Source organism: Staurois parvus, unplaced genomic scaffold, assembly GCF_062004578.1.
Source record: "Staurois parvus isolate SC_StPar_1 unplaced genomic scaffold, SC_StPar_1.0 ptg000025l, whole genome shotgun sequence".
NCBI lineage: Eukaryota > Metazoa > Chordata > Amphibia > Anura > Ranidae > Staurois > Staurois parvus.
Genome location: NW_028317821.1, coordinates 7064736 through 7082287, shown reverse-complemented (window position 1 = coordinate 7082287; position 17552 = coordinate 7064736). Strand labels below are relative to the sequence as shown.

The following is a 17552-nucleotide window of genomic DNA, read 5'->3' as shown; positions in this document are numbered from 1 at the left end:
CTTAGGTGATACACAGAGTAAAAACAAATCCTTCTACATAAGCTGTACCTGTTTATCTGCAGCCATCTCTCTTATATTGCCTTCTAAAACACATAGATCAAAGACTATATCTCAGCTCCAGCAGGCAGGGGGCAAGGATCTGCTGTCACATACTGCACAGCATAGAGCAGGGAGCTGAGTGTAATCTGAGACCTGAGTGGGGGGAAAGGACACTCCCCCCACATAGACTTATAGGTAAACATGCGCAATTGAGACTGTCAATTACAGGCTGTGTGCTGGAGGTGGGGCAGGGCTGTCTCCTGAGATTCTGTGGTGTCAGCATAAACTGTCAGATTGAATCATGCAGTCAGCAGAGGAAAGACAGGGCAGACAGAAATCACACTTGGTGCTTTGGATTGAGGCTAGTACATCCTAGACAAGGATATGCTCTATTCATTTTTCATTTCAGAGGTTTACAACCACTTTAACCTGATCACCATGGAATGTGCAGATGTTGATTGTATATAAACAGAATGAGAGATGTGAAAGTTGTGAAACCACCCTGTACTAGTAACAGAACCCTATATTTGGTGTCAAGAAGTCTGCATACAGTAAGTGTTACATGGCTGAAGGTGTGAACTGTTGTCAAATAGCCCAGGTAGAGATATTAAAATGAACCTTATCCCTAAAAAGCTAAAAACCTCTGCAGCTCTGCATGTCATCTCTAAACCACGCCAAGTCCTAAGGAAAGTAAGCTATTCCTTTTTAATGTATCATTTTATCACTTCCTGGTTACAGATGAACTCGGGGTTCTCTGAACTCATCTCTAGCCAAAATAAGGCTTTTTTCTTACCTGAATGGTCATTCCCACCCTGCCTGTTTCTTTGTTTATCTGAACTCACTGGACTAAAAAAAAAAGGAGCTTGGAGTTTGGTAGTTGCCTGAAGTCATCTCTGTTTCTGGTATACTGAAGCGCTGGCGACATAGTCAGGGCCTCACAGTTGCCCCATGGAAAGGCTACATCAGCAGTGCTTTCCCTGGAGATTTCACTTCTATACTGCAATAGACATGCATGATTAGTTTTGTTACAAATCCAAATTCAGTTTTTGTTATTTGGGGATTTGGCTGTATCTGAATCACAAAAGTAATGAATTTCAATGAATCCAAAATAAATTATAATGAAGCAAATTATGCAAATTTGAATTTGAAAATGAATTTGAATTCAAAATGGAAACATGTTGCAATAAATGCAGAAAGGTATAAAAGTGAAATAAGATGATGATTCCTACTTATGCTGCTGAATAGATTACAACAAAAAAGGATGGAACAGAAAAGGATAAAACTGAATAGAATAGAAAAGAACAGAATAAAATAAAAATAGAATAAAACAGAATAGAATAAAATAAAACAGAATGGGGCAGCACAGTGGCTAAATGGTTAGCACTCCCACCTGGCAGTACTAGGGTTGTTGCTTTGAATCCCAACGAAGGCACAACCTGCCTAGAGTTTGCATGTTCTCCCTGTGCCTGCGTGGGTTTCCTCCCACACTCCAAAGACATGCTTGTAGGTTAATTGGATCCTAGCTAAATTGGTCCTAGTATGTGTATGTATGAATGTAAGTTAGTTACTTTAGATTGTACACCCCTTGAGGGTTAGGGACTGATGTGAATGTACAATATATATATGCAAAGCGCTGCGTAAAATTGACGGCTCTATATAAGTATTAAATAGAAAAGAATAGAATAAAACCGAATAGAATAACTGAATAGAAAATAAAGGAATAAAATAAAACAGAATTGAATAAAACTGAACAGAATAGCATAGAATTAAACAGATCACAATAGAATAAAACAAAAGATAATAGAATTTAAAATAAAGGGAATAGAAAATAAAAGAATAGAATTTAAAATAATAGAATAGAAAATAATAGAATAGGAATAAAAGGATAGAACAAAAAATAGAACAAAATAGAACGTATATAGCCATCATTCAAAATTTGAATTCTGAAATTCAAATTTATTTGAAAATAGCAAGTATTTGAACTGAATCTGAAGATCCAAAAGAATTCTGAAAACGAATCATTCTAACATAGCGAATAGAATGAAACAAAATTATTAACTTAACGAAGGAATCTGAAACGAAACAAAACAAATTTTTGCGTTGTACACATCACTACTGCAAAATCTTGCGACATCTTGGGGCCAATTTTTTTTGCTGAGCAAACTGTTGGCGCTATATAAGTCCTGTATAATAACAATTTGTAGGAAAACAGGACGGAAATTTAATTTATGTATAGCGCAAAAAATAAAAACCACACAGGTGATTAAATTATTATAGTATTTATAAAGCGCCGATAGTTCGCTCAGCGCTGTACATTACAAAGGGGGACAGAACATGTGACAGAACAATACCAATACAATGCAAAACATGAGGGGATTGAGGGCCCTGCTCTTTCGAGCTTACAATCTAGGAGGGAGGGGATGGTGGCACAGGAGGAGATAGCTGTGGGGGATGGAGTGGTAGGAAGAGTGGAGGAGGTCGGTCAAGTTAGCAGGGGGTGGGGTAGGCTTCCCTGAAGAGATGGGTTTTCAGGGTGCGCCTAAAGGAGAGGAGAGTAGGTGATAGTCTGATGGGTTGGGACAGGGAGTTCCAGAGGATGGGTGACACCCTGGAGAAGTCCTGGAGGCGGGCATGGGAGGAGACCAGGGAACTAGAGAGAAGGAGGTCTTGTGAGGAGCGGAGTGTGCGTGCTGGGCGGTACTTGGATATTAGGTCAGTGATGTAGTTCGGGGCAGTAAGAAAGCTCTACTTGTGAAAAAAGGACAGAAATTTCATTTATGTACAATGTTGCATGACCGTGCGATTGTCACTTAAAGTAATGCAGCGTCGTATCACAAACAATGGCCTGGTCAGGAAGGGGGGTAAATCCTCTGGAGGGCATGTGGTTAAGACAAGGGAGATGTATGTGGGAGACAGATGGATTTGTACCCCTCTCACATCTCTAACCCTCACTCAACCCCTCCCATATCTGGCCTAATAACAGCAGGACGATCGTTCAGTGTGTTTGTTCCAGGTAACCATAGTCCAGGAGCCAGTACAACCAGCTCTACCTGTCCATCAGCATCCCACAAGCTCCTTCTCATACACAACACTGCGCACGCGCAGACGCCACTCCTCCTTTCCTCGTAGAAACACAGCAGTTTCGTTAAACAAGAAAATAGAAAGGTGTACAGCTGGTGGATTGTGGCAGTCTGTCGCAGTCCCGTCACTCAGTCAAAGCATTTCATGTACTTTCAGACTTTTTCTCGGGTGAAGGACGGTTGTTCGGTGTGGAATGTTGTGTGAGGAATGTGCAGTGCTCTGAGGTGTGACGTGGAACTCTGAGCTGAGCTTCCGGGATAGAAGAGGAGAGTTCATCATCTGTGAGGAGGGTGGTAGAGGCCTGGAGTGCCCGCTTCTCCGTCTACCATGGGTGAGACACCATTACTAGGCCGGTATAGGGCTTGTCCTAGTAGTACACAGCTTGTGTCTGGGGGTGAACTATGTGTGTTCTCTATGTACGGTCTCTATGTACTATTCACGACCCAGCATGATGTGTGACAGGCACATACAGTATGGGAAGGGGCACCTTCACTTCACGGGACAGTTTACAGATGCCACCTCATCCTGGAAAACTGAACACATATTAATGGCACAGGTTCTGGGGCTGATTAAAGTGATAATAAACTCATTTAGTGCTTTATCTGCCTTAAATTATCCTCAGAAGCTGTCATTAACCCCTTCACACCTAAGGGTAAAACAAATCTAAATGCCTAAGCACAATTTTGCAACGTTGACATGTGTTAGTAAAACCGTACATATCATCACAACTACTTTGTACATCCAGGTGAATTATATCTTGTTTTTTTTTTCAGGACAAATTGGACTTTCATTTGGTGGTAAATGGTAATGGATAGCGCCTGATTTTTTTTTTTTTTTTTTATTATCAAAGGAAAATGGGCCCAAAATAGTAAAACAAAAATCATTTTTAATTTAGCTGTGTGTTTCTTGTTACTACCATAACCTACCACCAAAGAACAACTCAAAATAAATTCTCCAGCTGTTGACGATCGTAGCGATACCATATATGTGTATGTTATTTGTACCTGTAGTACAGCCCAGAAACAATAATGCGCATTTTGTTTTTGTCTTTTTTTTTTTTTTACCTAAAACACACTGACATTAACTAACACCATTCTTTTTTTAAAATCCTGACTTTTGACCCTGACCTTGACCCAAACACTAACCCTGGCACTGAACTAGATCAAACCTTGATCTAGGTATTTTTCTTTATTTTTTCTTTTCTTTTTTAATATTTCTTTATGTTTTTTACAAACTTTTTTTTTATCTCTATGCCAGGAGTTAGAGAGATACAATGTATCGCTCTTCTCCATTCATAGAGAGAGAAAAAAAAGCAAGGGGGCCAGGCTGTACAGTGACTGATCACTGCGATAGCCAATCATATGACCCGGAATCGGGAGTCCCGGGTCCCAATCGTTAGAACAGGACCCGGGGCTCTCAGTGACACCACAGTCTCTGTGCTGGGAGCGCACCCCCAGCACAAAGACAGGTACGCAAATATGTGGCCCCACAGAAAAAAGCCCAGTTCCGTGAGGCCACATATTTGTGTGACATCTGCATCAAGGGGTTAATATGTGTTCCTTTTAAAGGGATGAAGTGACAACCTTAGGATATACTGAAAAATCACTTTTATTTCTTCTGTCCCCAGGACTATAAGCCTTATGCCGGCCATACATGGGTCGAAATTTGACCAATTTTTAGTCCGAAAATCAGACCTAAGAATAATCGGCCGATTTTCGCTCTGTTAGTGGGTCAATGGCACTGTGTAAAAATAAAAATCTTCATCACCCCCCACAAGTAGTACAGTGTCACTATGGTGGCACTGTACTGCTAGGGTGGCTGTATGTAAAAAAAAAAAAAAAACATAAATAATATAAAAATGTAAAACATTTTTGGGAAAAATTATAAGTTTTGGTTATAAACTAATTTGGGTTATTTTGTTTTTACTAAAAAGATAACTGCATACATTTTGGCCAAGATTTATGAAGAAAGATTATTTATTTGCAAAATTTTAGAAGAAAAACAGTTTTTTAAAAAAAAATTTGGACTTTTTCATTTATATAGCAAAAACAATAAAAGTCCCAGTGGTGAATAAATACCACCAAAATAAAGTTTTATCTGTCTCAAAAAAATGCTAAAAAATTCATATGGGTACAGTGTTGCATGACAGTGCAATTGTCATTCAAAGTGTGATAGCAGTTAAAGCTGAAAATTGGCCTGGACAGGAAAGGGGTAAAAGTGTTCGGACTTGAAGTGGTTAAAGTGTAAGTTCATCTTTACCGAAAATCTATAAGGTGATCTTACACTGGAACCCCCCCCCCCCCCTGTACGATCCCCCACTGTCAGGCATCGGGACGCTGCTTCATCGGTCTGATGATGTGAAATCCATCTAGCTTTCTCTTCTCTCCTTGCACCACTGACAGGACGGTCTAGACAGGTTCTGATTGGTCAAAGCCATCCAAGTGATGGTGCTGACCCATTAGAATGCCTCTTGTCTGTACACACTGAGAGGTATGGATATGAGATTAATAGGAGAGGACGTCAAATCCTCAGAATGGTGAAGGGGGTTATGGTGCCTGATTGCAGGAGATCGCAGGACACTGATACAGCGGGACCAGGGGGGGAGGTGGTCCAATGTAGGGTCACTTTACAGATTTTCTGCAAAAGGTTAACTTACACTTTAAAATGAAAATCCAGGCTAAACCTAACTAGTCTTAAAACTGCCCCCTTCCTCTCCTAACACCTATGCTGACTAACCTTTGTAAGAGTTGATTCACACATGTTTTGTGTGGATTGAAGCTCAGGTTTCACAGATAATAGATACAGTAGTTGTTCACAGGTTCAAGTCAGGTTTACATCAGGTTCAGGACAGGATTAGCTCAGGATCTTATCCTGTTCACACATGTGCAGATTAGAAACGGTTCCCATAAAATTCAATAGTATGTAATCCGCACCTGAACCTGAAGGCACTGCTCAGAAATTGGACAGGACTCTTTTTTCAATCTGCACTACAGTGCATCGGACGTATGTGAACAGGCACCATAGGAAGCAATGTTTTTTCACGTCATGTGGATTGGATGTGGCTCAAACTGCATCCAATCCGCATATATATGAACCAGCACTAAGTCTAGGTTCACACCTAAGCATTTTCCAGAAACGCAGTGTAGTCCATTTAACATGATTTCCTATGGGACACATTCACGTCTCTGTGTTTTCACCAGGTGCGTTTTTTAGAAAGGGTCAGGGACTTGGTTCTATAGACTTCAATGGAGACGCTGCAGAAAAGTATGTAATGCGTTTTTGATGCTTTTTTATCTGTTTAGCAACAAGAAAAAAAATGGAAAACGTGGCAAAAACGCTTGTGCAGAAACGTATCAAATGCAAACTGCATAGGTGTGAGCCTAGCCTAAGAAACATCTGTATGCACACCGGTCACATGATTCCTTATGTCAGCCAATGGTGACTACAAGGGAGCACTCCGACAATGGCTGGTAATGTCTGGCAGCGGTGACATAATCCATAGCCTTATTGTAGTCCATCTGTTATTAGCACTACTTCCTTTCCCCTGCAGCAGCTCACTGACAAAGGGAAGTCAGATCACATGACCAGAGTGGCCTGAAAATAGGTACGTGAAGACCTCTTTCTTACGCAGGATAGCAGGCATAGGTGTTAGGAACAGGGAGGAGACAGTTTTAAAAGTAGTTAAAGTGGTTGTAAACCTCAGACATGAAAAATGAAAAAGCATATCTACTATCCTTTGCTGATTAAGAAAGCATAGATAGTACATTTAATTTATCTAGGTCAAAATATCTGTCTTATCTGGGTATTCAGATAACTGTTTTGTGTGGACTTGTTGCATATGCACAATGTAACCACTCTCTAAAATATAACTTAAGGATGACTTGAAGAGGTAACATTCCTCCGCTGATTATTAGATAAAGTGCTTAAGATGACTTATCCTTTCCATATTCTTTATTATTTCAGAGTTCTTAAAATGTTAGTTTCATCCAATGTGTTTTTATAGATATTACACTTAAAGTGGTTGTAAAGCTCTGACATGAAATATGAACAAAGCCTATCCCCCTATAGTGTGTACTTGTCTCAATCCAGAGCACCAAGTACCATTTCTGTCTGCAGCCTCATTTCTCTGCTATCAGCAGGAGTCACTTCTGACAAGTTTTCCTGACACCAAGAGAAAAATGGTGACAGAAGAGGGACCTCTTGCAGAATGACAGCTTCAGCTTTGTTCCTGTGTTCTGTGTGAAGAAGGGTGTGTCCCTTCCCTCCAATCAGCTTTCTGAGCTCTCCTGGAGGAGTGTAAGGTTAGCTCCCCATCCCCTGCTTTTCAGAGCTGAGAGATCCTGTGCAAATTCTGCATTTTGAATGGGTGTAAGGGACAGATGGCTGCAGATAAACAGATACAACTAATTTAGGAGGATCTGTTTCATCTCTGTGTATCACCTCACACCAGTCGCTTCACTGGGTATGTGTAAGGGTTTACAGCCACTTTAACCACTTCCAGTCCGGACACTTTCACCCCCTTCCTGTGCAGGCCAATTTTCAGCTTTCAGTGCTATCACACTTTGACAATTGTGTGGTCATGCAACACTGTACCCATATGAATTTTTGAGCATTTTTTTGAGACAGATAAAGCTTTATTTTGGTGGTATTTATTCACCACTGGGATTTTTTTTTTGCTATGTAAATGAAAAGTTCAAAAATGTTGAAAAAAAAGTGTTTGTTATAAAATTTTGCAAATAAATATTTCATCATAAATCTTGGCCAAAATGTATTCCGTTATCTTTTTAGTAAAAAAAAAAAACCCAAATTAGTGTATAACCAAAAATTATAATTTTAAATTTTTTTTTTACATTTTTATTTTATTTTTTACATATTGTCACCCTAGCAGTACAGTGTCACCATGGTGACACTGTACGACTTGTGGGGGGTGATGAAGATTTTTTTTTTTTTTTTTTTTTTTTTTAATACTCTGATTGCTTTTACACCCATAAAGGCTGGAAAAGCAATCATCTCTCCTCTCTGGCTGCATTCTTGCAGCCATTGAGAACTACTGTGTGAGCTGTGATTGGTCAGCCTTGTACCATGTGACCTCTGTGACCATCACAGATTTCACACGTAGTAAGCAATGATGTCAGAAGTGACATCTTGCTTACTATTCTGCATGTGATCACTGATTGGCCAATCAGTGATCACATGATCGGGACCTCGCACAGAGGTCCCGTACGATGATCGGTGTTCCACTGTGTCCGGAGGACACAGCGAGCACCGGATTGCGGTGCTGCGCGCTCTCAGGGAGCACACACAAGCAGGGGGCGGGGAGGCCGTTTATAAACAGTCACTTGACCCTGCAGTGCCACCATCCGGCCGTTTATATACAATGACCGGACGGGAGGTGGTTAAGGTTATCCTGGATTTCCATTTCCAAGCAGATGTATATCTATAGCTATTTTTGTTTTTCATCGGGAAGGGTAAAAACCCCTGCCTATGTGATCAGCAGTAAGCCTGTACAAATCAATGACATCTGGCTGTAGCTGTCCACTTGTAATCTCATATCAAGTGATTACATTCGGTTAGGGACATTTGATGATGTGTGCCAAGAGCTGAGCATGAGTAAGTACATGCAAATGGACACGAATAGCTACGGGTGATGGCGGGCTCCCATTGCTCCCAGTGGGGCTTTCTACCTGCAACTAAATACAGGGAACCCCACTGAGTCTCCTGTGGGCAATCACAAATGACACCATTCACAAGTGTGAATGGGGCCTAATTGCATGTAATAAGATACATTTTCCCTCACTTCCTATTTCGGAGACAAGATGTGGGAAGAAATTTCACCAAGGTTAGGGGGAATCTGACCTTTAACAGCAGTGGTGATAAAGGTTTGCAGTCGCTGCCTGTTTCAGAGACAATGGTAACATTTCAGATTTCTCTCGCTTTATGTGCAGGGACACTGCTGTAACCTAAGCAACAGTCAGCACCAGGAAGAATCACCTGCACTGAATGTTTGGTGAATGTCACATTCACTGCTTTATAAATATACCCCTTTGTTTTACTTAGTTTTTAGTATTTTTCGTGTTGACAATGCTCCCAGTGTGAGCAAGGCTTTAGAGAATGCTGGATCCTGGTAAATCTTCTCTTAGGGTCAGCATCTACTGACTTTTACATCTGGAACTGCTTTACCAGCTTTCTCTACAAATGCATTGTTGCTAAAGCCGTTAAGCTGTACAGTACTGGATTTCCATTTCGATTATTTGTATAAGTAGATTTCTTGCATTGCTTATAAGTAACTGTTTTCTTTTTTCTTTCAGGGGGTTTCTTTTCCAGCATCTTTTCCAGCTTATTTGGAACTCGAGAGATGAGAATTTTGATTCTGGGTCTTGATGGAGCTGGAAAGACCACAATACTTTACAGGTTACAAGTGGGAGAAGTTGTCACTACCATTCCAAGTAATTCTGGCCTCTGCTACTTTTTTGTCATTTAATGTACCTGTACCATGTTGTTTTACAGTTTGCTGCTTTAGCTGGGATTAAGACAAGAAGTCAACCTTTTGTGTGAGATAGCTGAACATATTCATTATATAGAAAGCAGTATCAAGTGCAATTAGGAGGAAATTCAAGTAATTGTATGCTCATTCAGCAGTCTTAACTACTTGTCACCCAAGTACGTCCTTGAGTTGCAGAGGTTATATCAGGGCCACGGCCAGCTGTCGATGCTGAATAAATGAAAAGTGATCCGAGCGTCTAATTAGCTGCTGGATCACTTTTACAGGCGGTAGGAGGGGGTCCCACCGGGTTGCCAGGGACTGCAGCCAGCGGTTCCACTGGCTGACCATAGAAATGATCCCCGATCATCTCTGCAGTCTAAGAAACCAAGAGCAACAAGTATTTTGTCACTTTTGGTTTTGTGTATACTGGCTGGTTACAGGCCAGTGAAGCAGCCAATCAGACCGATCTGTGTCTAATCGGAGGCCGGATGAGAGATCTGGGGTCGGGCGTGCAAGGGCTGTTGTTAGGGAGAGAGAGTCATCAGGCCTTTGTAAGCTCTGTCATTTAGTGATAGTAAGGTAAAAATACTAACGTGGTTATAAAGCCTTACATCTTTTTACAGTTATTATATCTAGTAGGTATAGTACTAATAAGTTAATAAAACATTTTTCAACCTCTTCGCACCGGCCGCACACAAATGTGTGCCCTCCCGGCGTCTAGACCTTGACGATGAGCAGCTGCACATTTGCGTGCAATTAAGAAAAACATATGTGCTGAGAGTGCTCCCAGCACATGTCTGATACTCAGGTAAAGGTTCCAATCTCCTCTTTCGATCGGGACCTTTCCTGATCATGTGACTGCCATGACAGCGAATCACGGTGGTCACATGGCCCTAAAACCCTGCCCCGCCTCCCGGCTTCTGAAACCCTTAAAGGGTCGGAACGCGCCGGCACCAAGGGGTTAAACATCGTATATTCCATACTGTGTAGTCTGCTTCCTCATCGGTCCTATTTCAGAACTCATAACTTCCGACTGGAGGAGTGCACTCATGGGCACTACATCACCCAACTTTCAAGACTGCATGTCCCAGCAGCCTTTGTGGTGTATTTAAGAAAGCTGATGTGAGGGAAATTACCCCCTGAGCTGAAGAAATCAAGCGTTAGGCCCCGCCTCCCAGGCATTCCCATTCACCACCTCCTAGGCATGTTCGTTCTCTGCCTTGTCTATGCTTCTGATACAACTAGAGCTGTCCATCACAGCACAGGAGGCATCTATTGTGTAGAGGCTCTGCACATGACGATTTGATGGGAGGTGGGGTTGCGGTGTGCTCTGATTTTGGGATGCCTGTGTGTGTGAGCACAGGTGTCGTTAGGATGTAATCCTATGTCTGGGAGTACACAGGTACCCCAATGTGATCGACACAGGATAGGGGACACTATACAAAGGATACTGCCAGAAGTTGATAAGAAACAGCCAAAAAAATATTATAAAAACACAGTTACACAACAAAAAGTTAGGCGTATTGCTTAGACATGTTTAAATGGAACATATATGTAAAATAAAAAATGAGGTCTTATTACCACTTTAAAGGTCATTTCCACATTTCTGTATCCAAGAACTGTTTATGTAAAAGCTGCACTTCTTTTTTTCAGCAATTGGGTTCAATGTTGAGACAGTAACTTACAAGAACCTAAAATTTCAAGTATGGGACTTGGGAGGACAAACAAGTATCAGGTAGTGATTGCATTTTCTAGAACACTATTTGCATGCTCTTACATTACTTGACAAATGCACAACTTCCTTCAAAGTATATTGTGTGTTTTTTTTTTTTTTTAAACATATGTACCTCTTTGTTATTCTGTTTTTTTATTCATTGAAAATGATCTCTATGGATCTTTTCTGAGAAAAAAAAATGTGTTTCGATTAGCCATAGATGGCCCAATTCTAACCCAAATTGACCTCCTCAGGCAAAGCTAGAAGGTGAAAATGAGCCCTTCTGGTGTCACAGGCACGCTTAGGCTGGCCATACATTATTCAGTTTTCCTTTAGATTTAGTGTGTGTGTGTGTGTGTGTGTGTGTGTGTGTGTGTGTGTGTGTGTGTGTGTGTGTGTGTGTGTGTGTGTGTGTGTGTGTGTGTGTGTGTGTGTGTGTGTGTGTTATGAGGTCAAACATAAACACTTTCAATTTGTTTGCAATCAGGTAGGCCCTTGTTCTACATAGTTGAAGGTAAATCTAAAGAAAATTAGTATAATGTATGGCCAGCCTTATTTGTCTGAAAATGTCTGTTAAATAGGGCTGATTATTCTCTGCCCCCCCATGAAATAAGTAACCACATGTGAAAATATTTTGTACATCTAGAGAATGGCAAGTTATTTACCGTGGGGTCCCAGCATGATTGAGAGTGTGCAGATGTCCCCTCCCTTTTTGCCCGTTATTCAGCATTTTCTCTAAATTAGTAGAAACAAACACTATCTTATACTCTGTTTTTGGCTTTTTACAAGCACACTGGGGTTACAGTGGCCATGTTTTAAAAATTTGCTTGTTAGCAAATTTCATTTTGAAGCAGAACTTTTTAACAATATTACACATTTTGCCAAGAAAGGTCCCTTTACTAGTTAAAGTTCTGTGTTTCACATCAAAAACCTTTAACTAAACCTCAAGTAAAATATTGAAATTTATTACATGCAGAGAAAAGTTTACTTGGAAAATTCTATTTTTAGAATTGCACCAAATATATTTCTTGCACACACACATATTCTGGTCACCATGCTTGCAATCCTTTTAGTATACAAATAGATTGTAGATCTACTCATACAAAATAAATGGCATACCACACGAATACATAACATTTATATATAATGGATGTTTTGTGCTTGCTTTGGCCTGCATGCCCATTTTTCTGCTGATTTAATGAGATATTAAACTCTACTAATTTTTTTATTTTATGGGCCCCCAGGCGGTTTGTGCCATAATGTGCTAACATGCATAGCATGTTAGTGCATTATGACAGACCTTCCTGTCAAACCGAGCCATCCAGCTCTGTGGTGTCACAGCTTCAGCAGGTCCTGAATGGTTCCATCTTAACACTGTTTTCCAGGTTCCTTCTTTCCAGCCTCTTGATTGGCCAGACTATGATGACATTGCTCTCATGCATGTGCACAGAATTCATTCAATATGGCACAGAGCGAGTGTCGTAAAGATGGTCTGCAAGTGTGGCTCAGATCACATTACCTCTCACAGGCAGGGAGAGACATTTAAAACAGAAGAGGCATTTAAAACAGAAGAGACCTTTTGGGTCTCTTGTGCTTGTCAGCAATTTTTCCATTTTGGACTTTAATACCGCTTTTAATGGCTTATGGCTTACAGTAGCCTAAAACATACCTTCAACCTGTGTTGTACAGTAGCCTAAAGCTTACCTTCAACGTGTCTTTTAGAATAGCCTAGAGGTTGTCTTCAACCTGTTATGTGTTACAATAGCCTAAAGTTTAGCTTCATCCTGTGGGTTACAGTGTCCTAAAGTTTACATTCAGCTAATGCAATGGGTTCTTGCTTTGCACCATAAAGCAGAGCTGCATTCCAGAGTGTGTTTGCTGGTGCTAATACCACCTTTTTCCTGCGCCCACCACAACCTTTTCCTTGTGTATATCCAAGTTTGAATAGGAGGCTGCGTAATACAGAATCATTAATCTTTCAATGTCTATCTGCATTCGATTTAAAAAAAAAAAAAAAAAATGAATTTGCTTTCCTTGTTACCTGAAGTTGCTTTTATAAGTTTTGTGGGGTTTTTTTTGGTACAAAATTTGTGTTGTACTTTAGTTTAGTTGAGGAGCTTAAGTACAATAAAATGTGTTCTGTTTCAGGCCTTACTGGCGTTGCTACTACTCCAATACAGATGCTGTCATTTATGTGGTGGACAGCTGTGACAGAGACAGGATTGGTATCTCCAAGTCTGAACTGGTTGCTATGTTGGAGGTAAACAGTTCAATAATTTAACTTTATTCTATGATGTGTATACCTAATGACCTTGCGAGGTGCAGCTGGATTCTAACACACTTCTCACAAATCAGAGTATTCACCACAGAGAGTCCATGCTGATTCCCATATGTGCAGTGGGGATTGGCAGCTACGGTTTCAGTGCAAATTGAAAAGCAGTCATTCAGAGGTTCAGGTGAGGATTTGAAGAGAGAAAACCGGCCTGAAATCATGTTCACAAACTCATGACATGTGCGGTTCCCACAGCTGAACCTGACCACACTGCTCAGAAATTGGACAGGACTTATTCAGTCCGTACTGCCAGTGCATCGGACATATGTGAACAGGCACCATAGGAATCAATGTTATTTCACATGTGGTGCGGATTGGATGTGGTTCAAAACCACATCCAATCTGTATATATGTGAACCGGCATTTCAAAAGGAGTCCAGTCTCTGACCCCGCCCCCCAAAAATTAAGTGAGCAGCTACAAATACTGTAGCTGCTGACTTTTTATATAAGGACACTTGCATGTCCAGAGATCCAGCGATGTCCTCACTTGAGCCAATTCTTCAGTTGGCATCGGGTGCAGATCTTTGGTAAGGGAAACTGGCAATGATGCCTTCAACAGCTGCTGTAGCTGCTAGAGCACTACATAGTTACTTAAACAGCAGGCATATGTGCCATCACAAGGGGCCTGACCAGTTATGATCCAAGTTGCCTCTGATCCGTACACCCGACATCACAAGCCCCTTCGTTCTCATCGGAAGACTGAAAGACCTAGACAGTTCATGGAGCAGGCAGGGGTTCCAGAACAGCTATACATTTAAAAGTGGTATTTGTAATGAACTTTTTAACCAGCATCATTTCAGTAAAATGTTCTTTTGTGATCCTAGTACTAGGAAAGGTAAAACTTTTAAAAAAATGGACACTGAAAAATTAACTGATATGCAGAAATTCTCTAATGGCGATTCCCCACTTTTTTTCCTGCTATATCTGTGTTCTAAATAGTATAACATATACTGTTTTAATTTTAGGAGGAGGAGTTGAAAAAAGCTATCTTAGTGGTGTTTGCGAACAAGCAAGACATGGAACAAGCAATGACCCCCACAGAAGTGGCTAACTCCCTGGGATTACCAGCTTTAAAAGACCGCAAGTGGCAAATTTTTAAGACATCAGCTACAAAGGGAACAGGCCTTGATGAAGCTATGGAATGGTAGGTAGTGTGTGCACACAATCTAAAAAAATATGGGAATTCTGATGGATGCTGATGTGTATTTGGACTAATAATTTATACTTCGCGTAAGTTGTTTCAGCTTTTTTTTTTCTTGTAGGTTTTGGTTTGTTTTTCAGGTTGTAGATGTACCAAGACAAGAAAATTTAAAATTTTTTAGCATTTACATTTCATTAATTTTTGTACCCTCAGGACCAGGGTAAAAACTAATATTTTATGTATGGCCATATTTTATCTTGCCTATTATATTCCTGTGAGGTAAGTGTAAATTATGAGGCAAGATAGAATAAAGAATGTAATTAAAGAGAAAATACATAAAATATCACCTTCAGCAAGATTTTCCCCAAACCCCCTATGCAATTTCATATGCTCTAAATTGTACATACCAACACACCTGTTTTAAATGGTGCGCATCCTCCCATTACATATTCAGCTGTTGGGGGGCCGCTTTACAAAATCACTAGCCCCTCAATCCTGCCATTTGCAGGACAGACTAGACATTACAATTGCACGTCCGCAATGGCCGATCTGCGCCATTCACCCTGTGCGCACACTGTGCTTTCCCTCGCTCCAGATGAGCTAAGTAGCAGCTGCTCTGAGCTGTTCAAACGCACGTGCACCTTCACAACTCCTCAGACTGAGCTCAGTGTTTTTCTGTGGAGAGGATGTGTACAATTTAAAACAGGAGGAGCATTGGTATGTACTATTCGAAGCATATGGAACTGCATAGGGGGGATCTTGCTTAAGGTGAGCCAACACTTTAAGGGAAAATCCAATATGAAGGGGAACATTTTGTTTTTCAATGTGCTCCTTGCTATTACAGTGTTACCGTTGCAGTCTGTCTACATTTATTTCCTTTATGTTGCAGGTTGGTGGAGTCTCTGAAGAGCAGGCAGTGAGCTCCTTATACTTCCCCCTGCTATACTGTACATGTCACCACTCCTCAGAAGAATGCCTCTGGATGTACATATAACATCTGCACAGCAACAACCTGACACTGGTCCCTTGAATGCAAAGGGTGCAGTCATTAAATTCCATGTGTCCTCTTCTACAGTAGCACTGTATAATACTTCTCTCTATGTGCCTGTTATGTATTGTAGTTTCAACTTATTTATAACTTTTTTTTCTTTTTTTTTTTTAATGATGGTGATTTGGAAGATGCACAGTATGTATCTAAGATTGTATTTCCCTCTTAACTGATAGTTTTTTCAAATTGTAAAAAGTTTGAAAAGATTGAGAATTGGGCCTGTAAAATTGATCCATAGCTGTAAACTGTCTCTATTATGAAGACCAAATGTATAAATAAACATTTATAATTAGAAGTCTCCATTCTTATGAACACTGTTTCCAAATTCTACATTTGAGAAAAAAACCTTGGTGACTATTTTCAAACTGTCCAAACAAGGCTGGTAAATGCAGCAGTAAAATAGAAACTATGTATGTCCTGAAATAGTGTCATATCAGAGTGTATTCGGCACATTAAGAATAGCATCCATACTGGGATTTTTCTTCTCAGTACCTCAGCTTTTGAGTTTACATGCAGTGGAAATGAAATAGCTCCTAGAAAAACAGGACAAAGTGATTGTAATAAACTCTGGTCTACAGGCAGTCCCCAGGTAATGAACAAGATCGGTTCTGTAGTTAATTCTCAAGTTGAATTTGTATGCAAGTTGGAACAGGTAAATTTGTAACTCCAGCCAAAAAAATTATTCGTTTTGGATAGTATAGGGAAGAGTTAACTGGCCATGCAGTATTGTGGGATTGCTGGCAGGTCTGCTGGACAGTAGGTGGCAGCATGTGGTGAGCAGCAAGATGGCTACCTAGCAGTTTCTGGGACCAGAGTGACATCACGCTGCCTCTGTTCTTAAAGCGGAGCTCCACCCAAGAAGGAAAGTTCCGGTTTAAGCCTATGTCCCCCGCTCCCCATTAAGGATAGGCACCTTTGGGGAGCAGGTACCCGAATTTGACAGATATCCGCTCCCACTTCCGCAGCGATCGCATAGGCGATCAGAAGCGGAAGTTGGCAAACACCCCCCCCACCCCCGCAAGCTGTCACAGCTGGTTGCCCACACTGAAGATGCCGGCGCCAGGGAGAGAAGACGGCTGGTGAAACCAGCTGTGGTGAGGACACCGAGGGACAGGTAAGTGTCAGTATTTTAAGAGTCAGCAGCTACAGTTTTTGTAGCTGCTGACTTTTTATTTATTTTTTTTCAGGTGGAACTCCGCTTTAAGTACAAGTCGGATGTTTGCAACTCGGGGCTTGCCTGTACTTTGTTACAATTTTTCTTCCTTTAAATACATTCAGTATCTGATTGTAGGGCTGTATCTGGAAACAAAGCCTGCTTCTTTGGCTTTTGGACTACAAACCAGCCATAACTGAACACAGGTAAACCCACCACTATCTTTAAAGGCAAAGCTAAGTTAACAACAGTGATGGCTGTGGACACACTTACCAAAAGGAACTTATCTGTTAACAAGATTTACAGCTGTTTAGGCTTATTAAAAATGATAGTGTCTAGATTTTGATGGATAAATCATTTATCATGGCAAGATACACTATATTGTCAAAAGTATTGGGACACCCCTCCAAATCATTGGATTCCAATCACCTCCATGGCTACAGGTGTATAAAATCAAGCACCTAGGCATGCTGGCTGCTTCTACAAACATTTGTGAAAGACCGGCGGGCTCTCAAAAGCTCATTTAATTCAAGTGTGGTACTGTGATAGGTTGCCACCTG

The 17552-nt window shown here is 40.8% G+C and overlaps 1 protein-coding gene across 1 annotated transcript; it reads left to right on the top strand.

The window, feature by feature from the left end:
- The first annotated feature begins 3223 nt into the window (after positions 1-3223).
- ARL1 (ARF like GTPase 1) lies at positions 3224-16134 on the top strand. Its single transcript, XM_089694295.1, has 6 exons — positions 3224-3451; positions 9429-9566; positions 11258-11339; positions 13467-13578; positions 14616-14794; positions 15681-16134. The coding sequence occupies exons 1-6, from the start codon at positions 3448-3450 to the stop codon at positions 15709-15711; spliced, it is 546 nt and encodes a 181-aa protein (XP_089550421.1). The 5' UTR covers positions 3224-3447; the 3' UTR covers positions 15712-16134.
- Positions 16135-17552: the final 1418 nt, after the last annotated feature.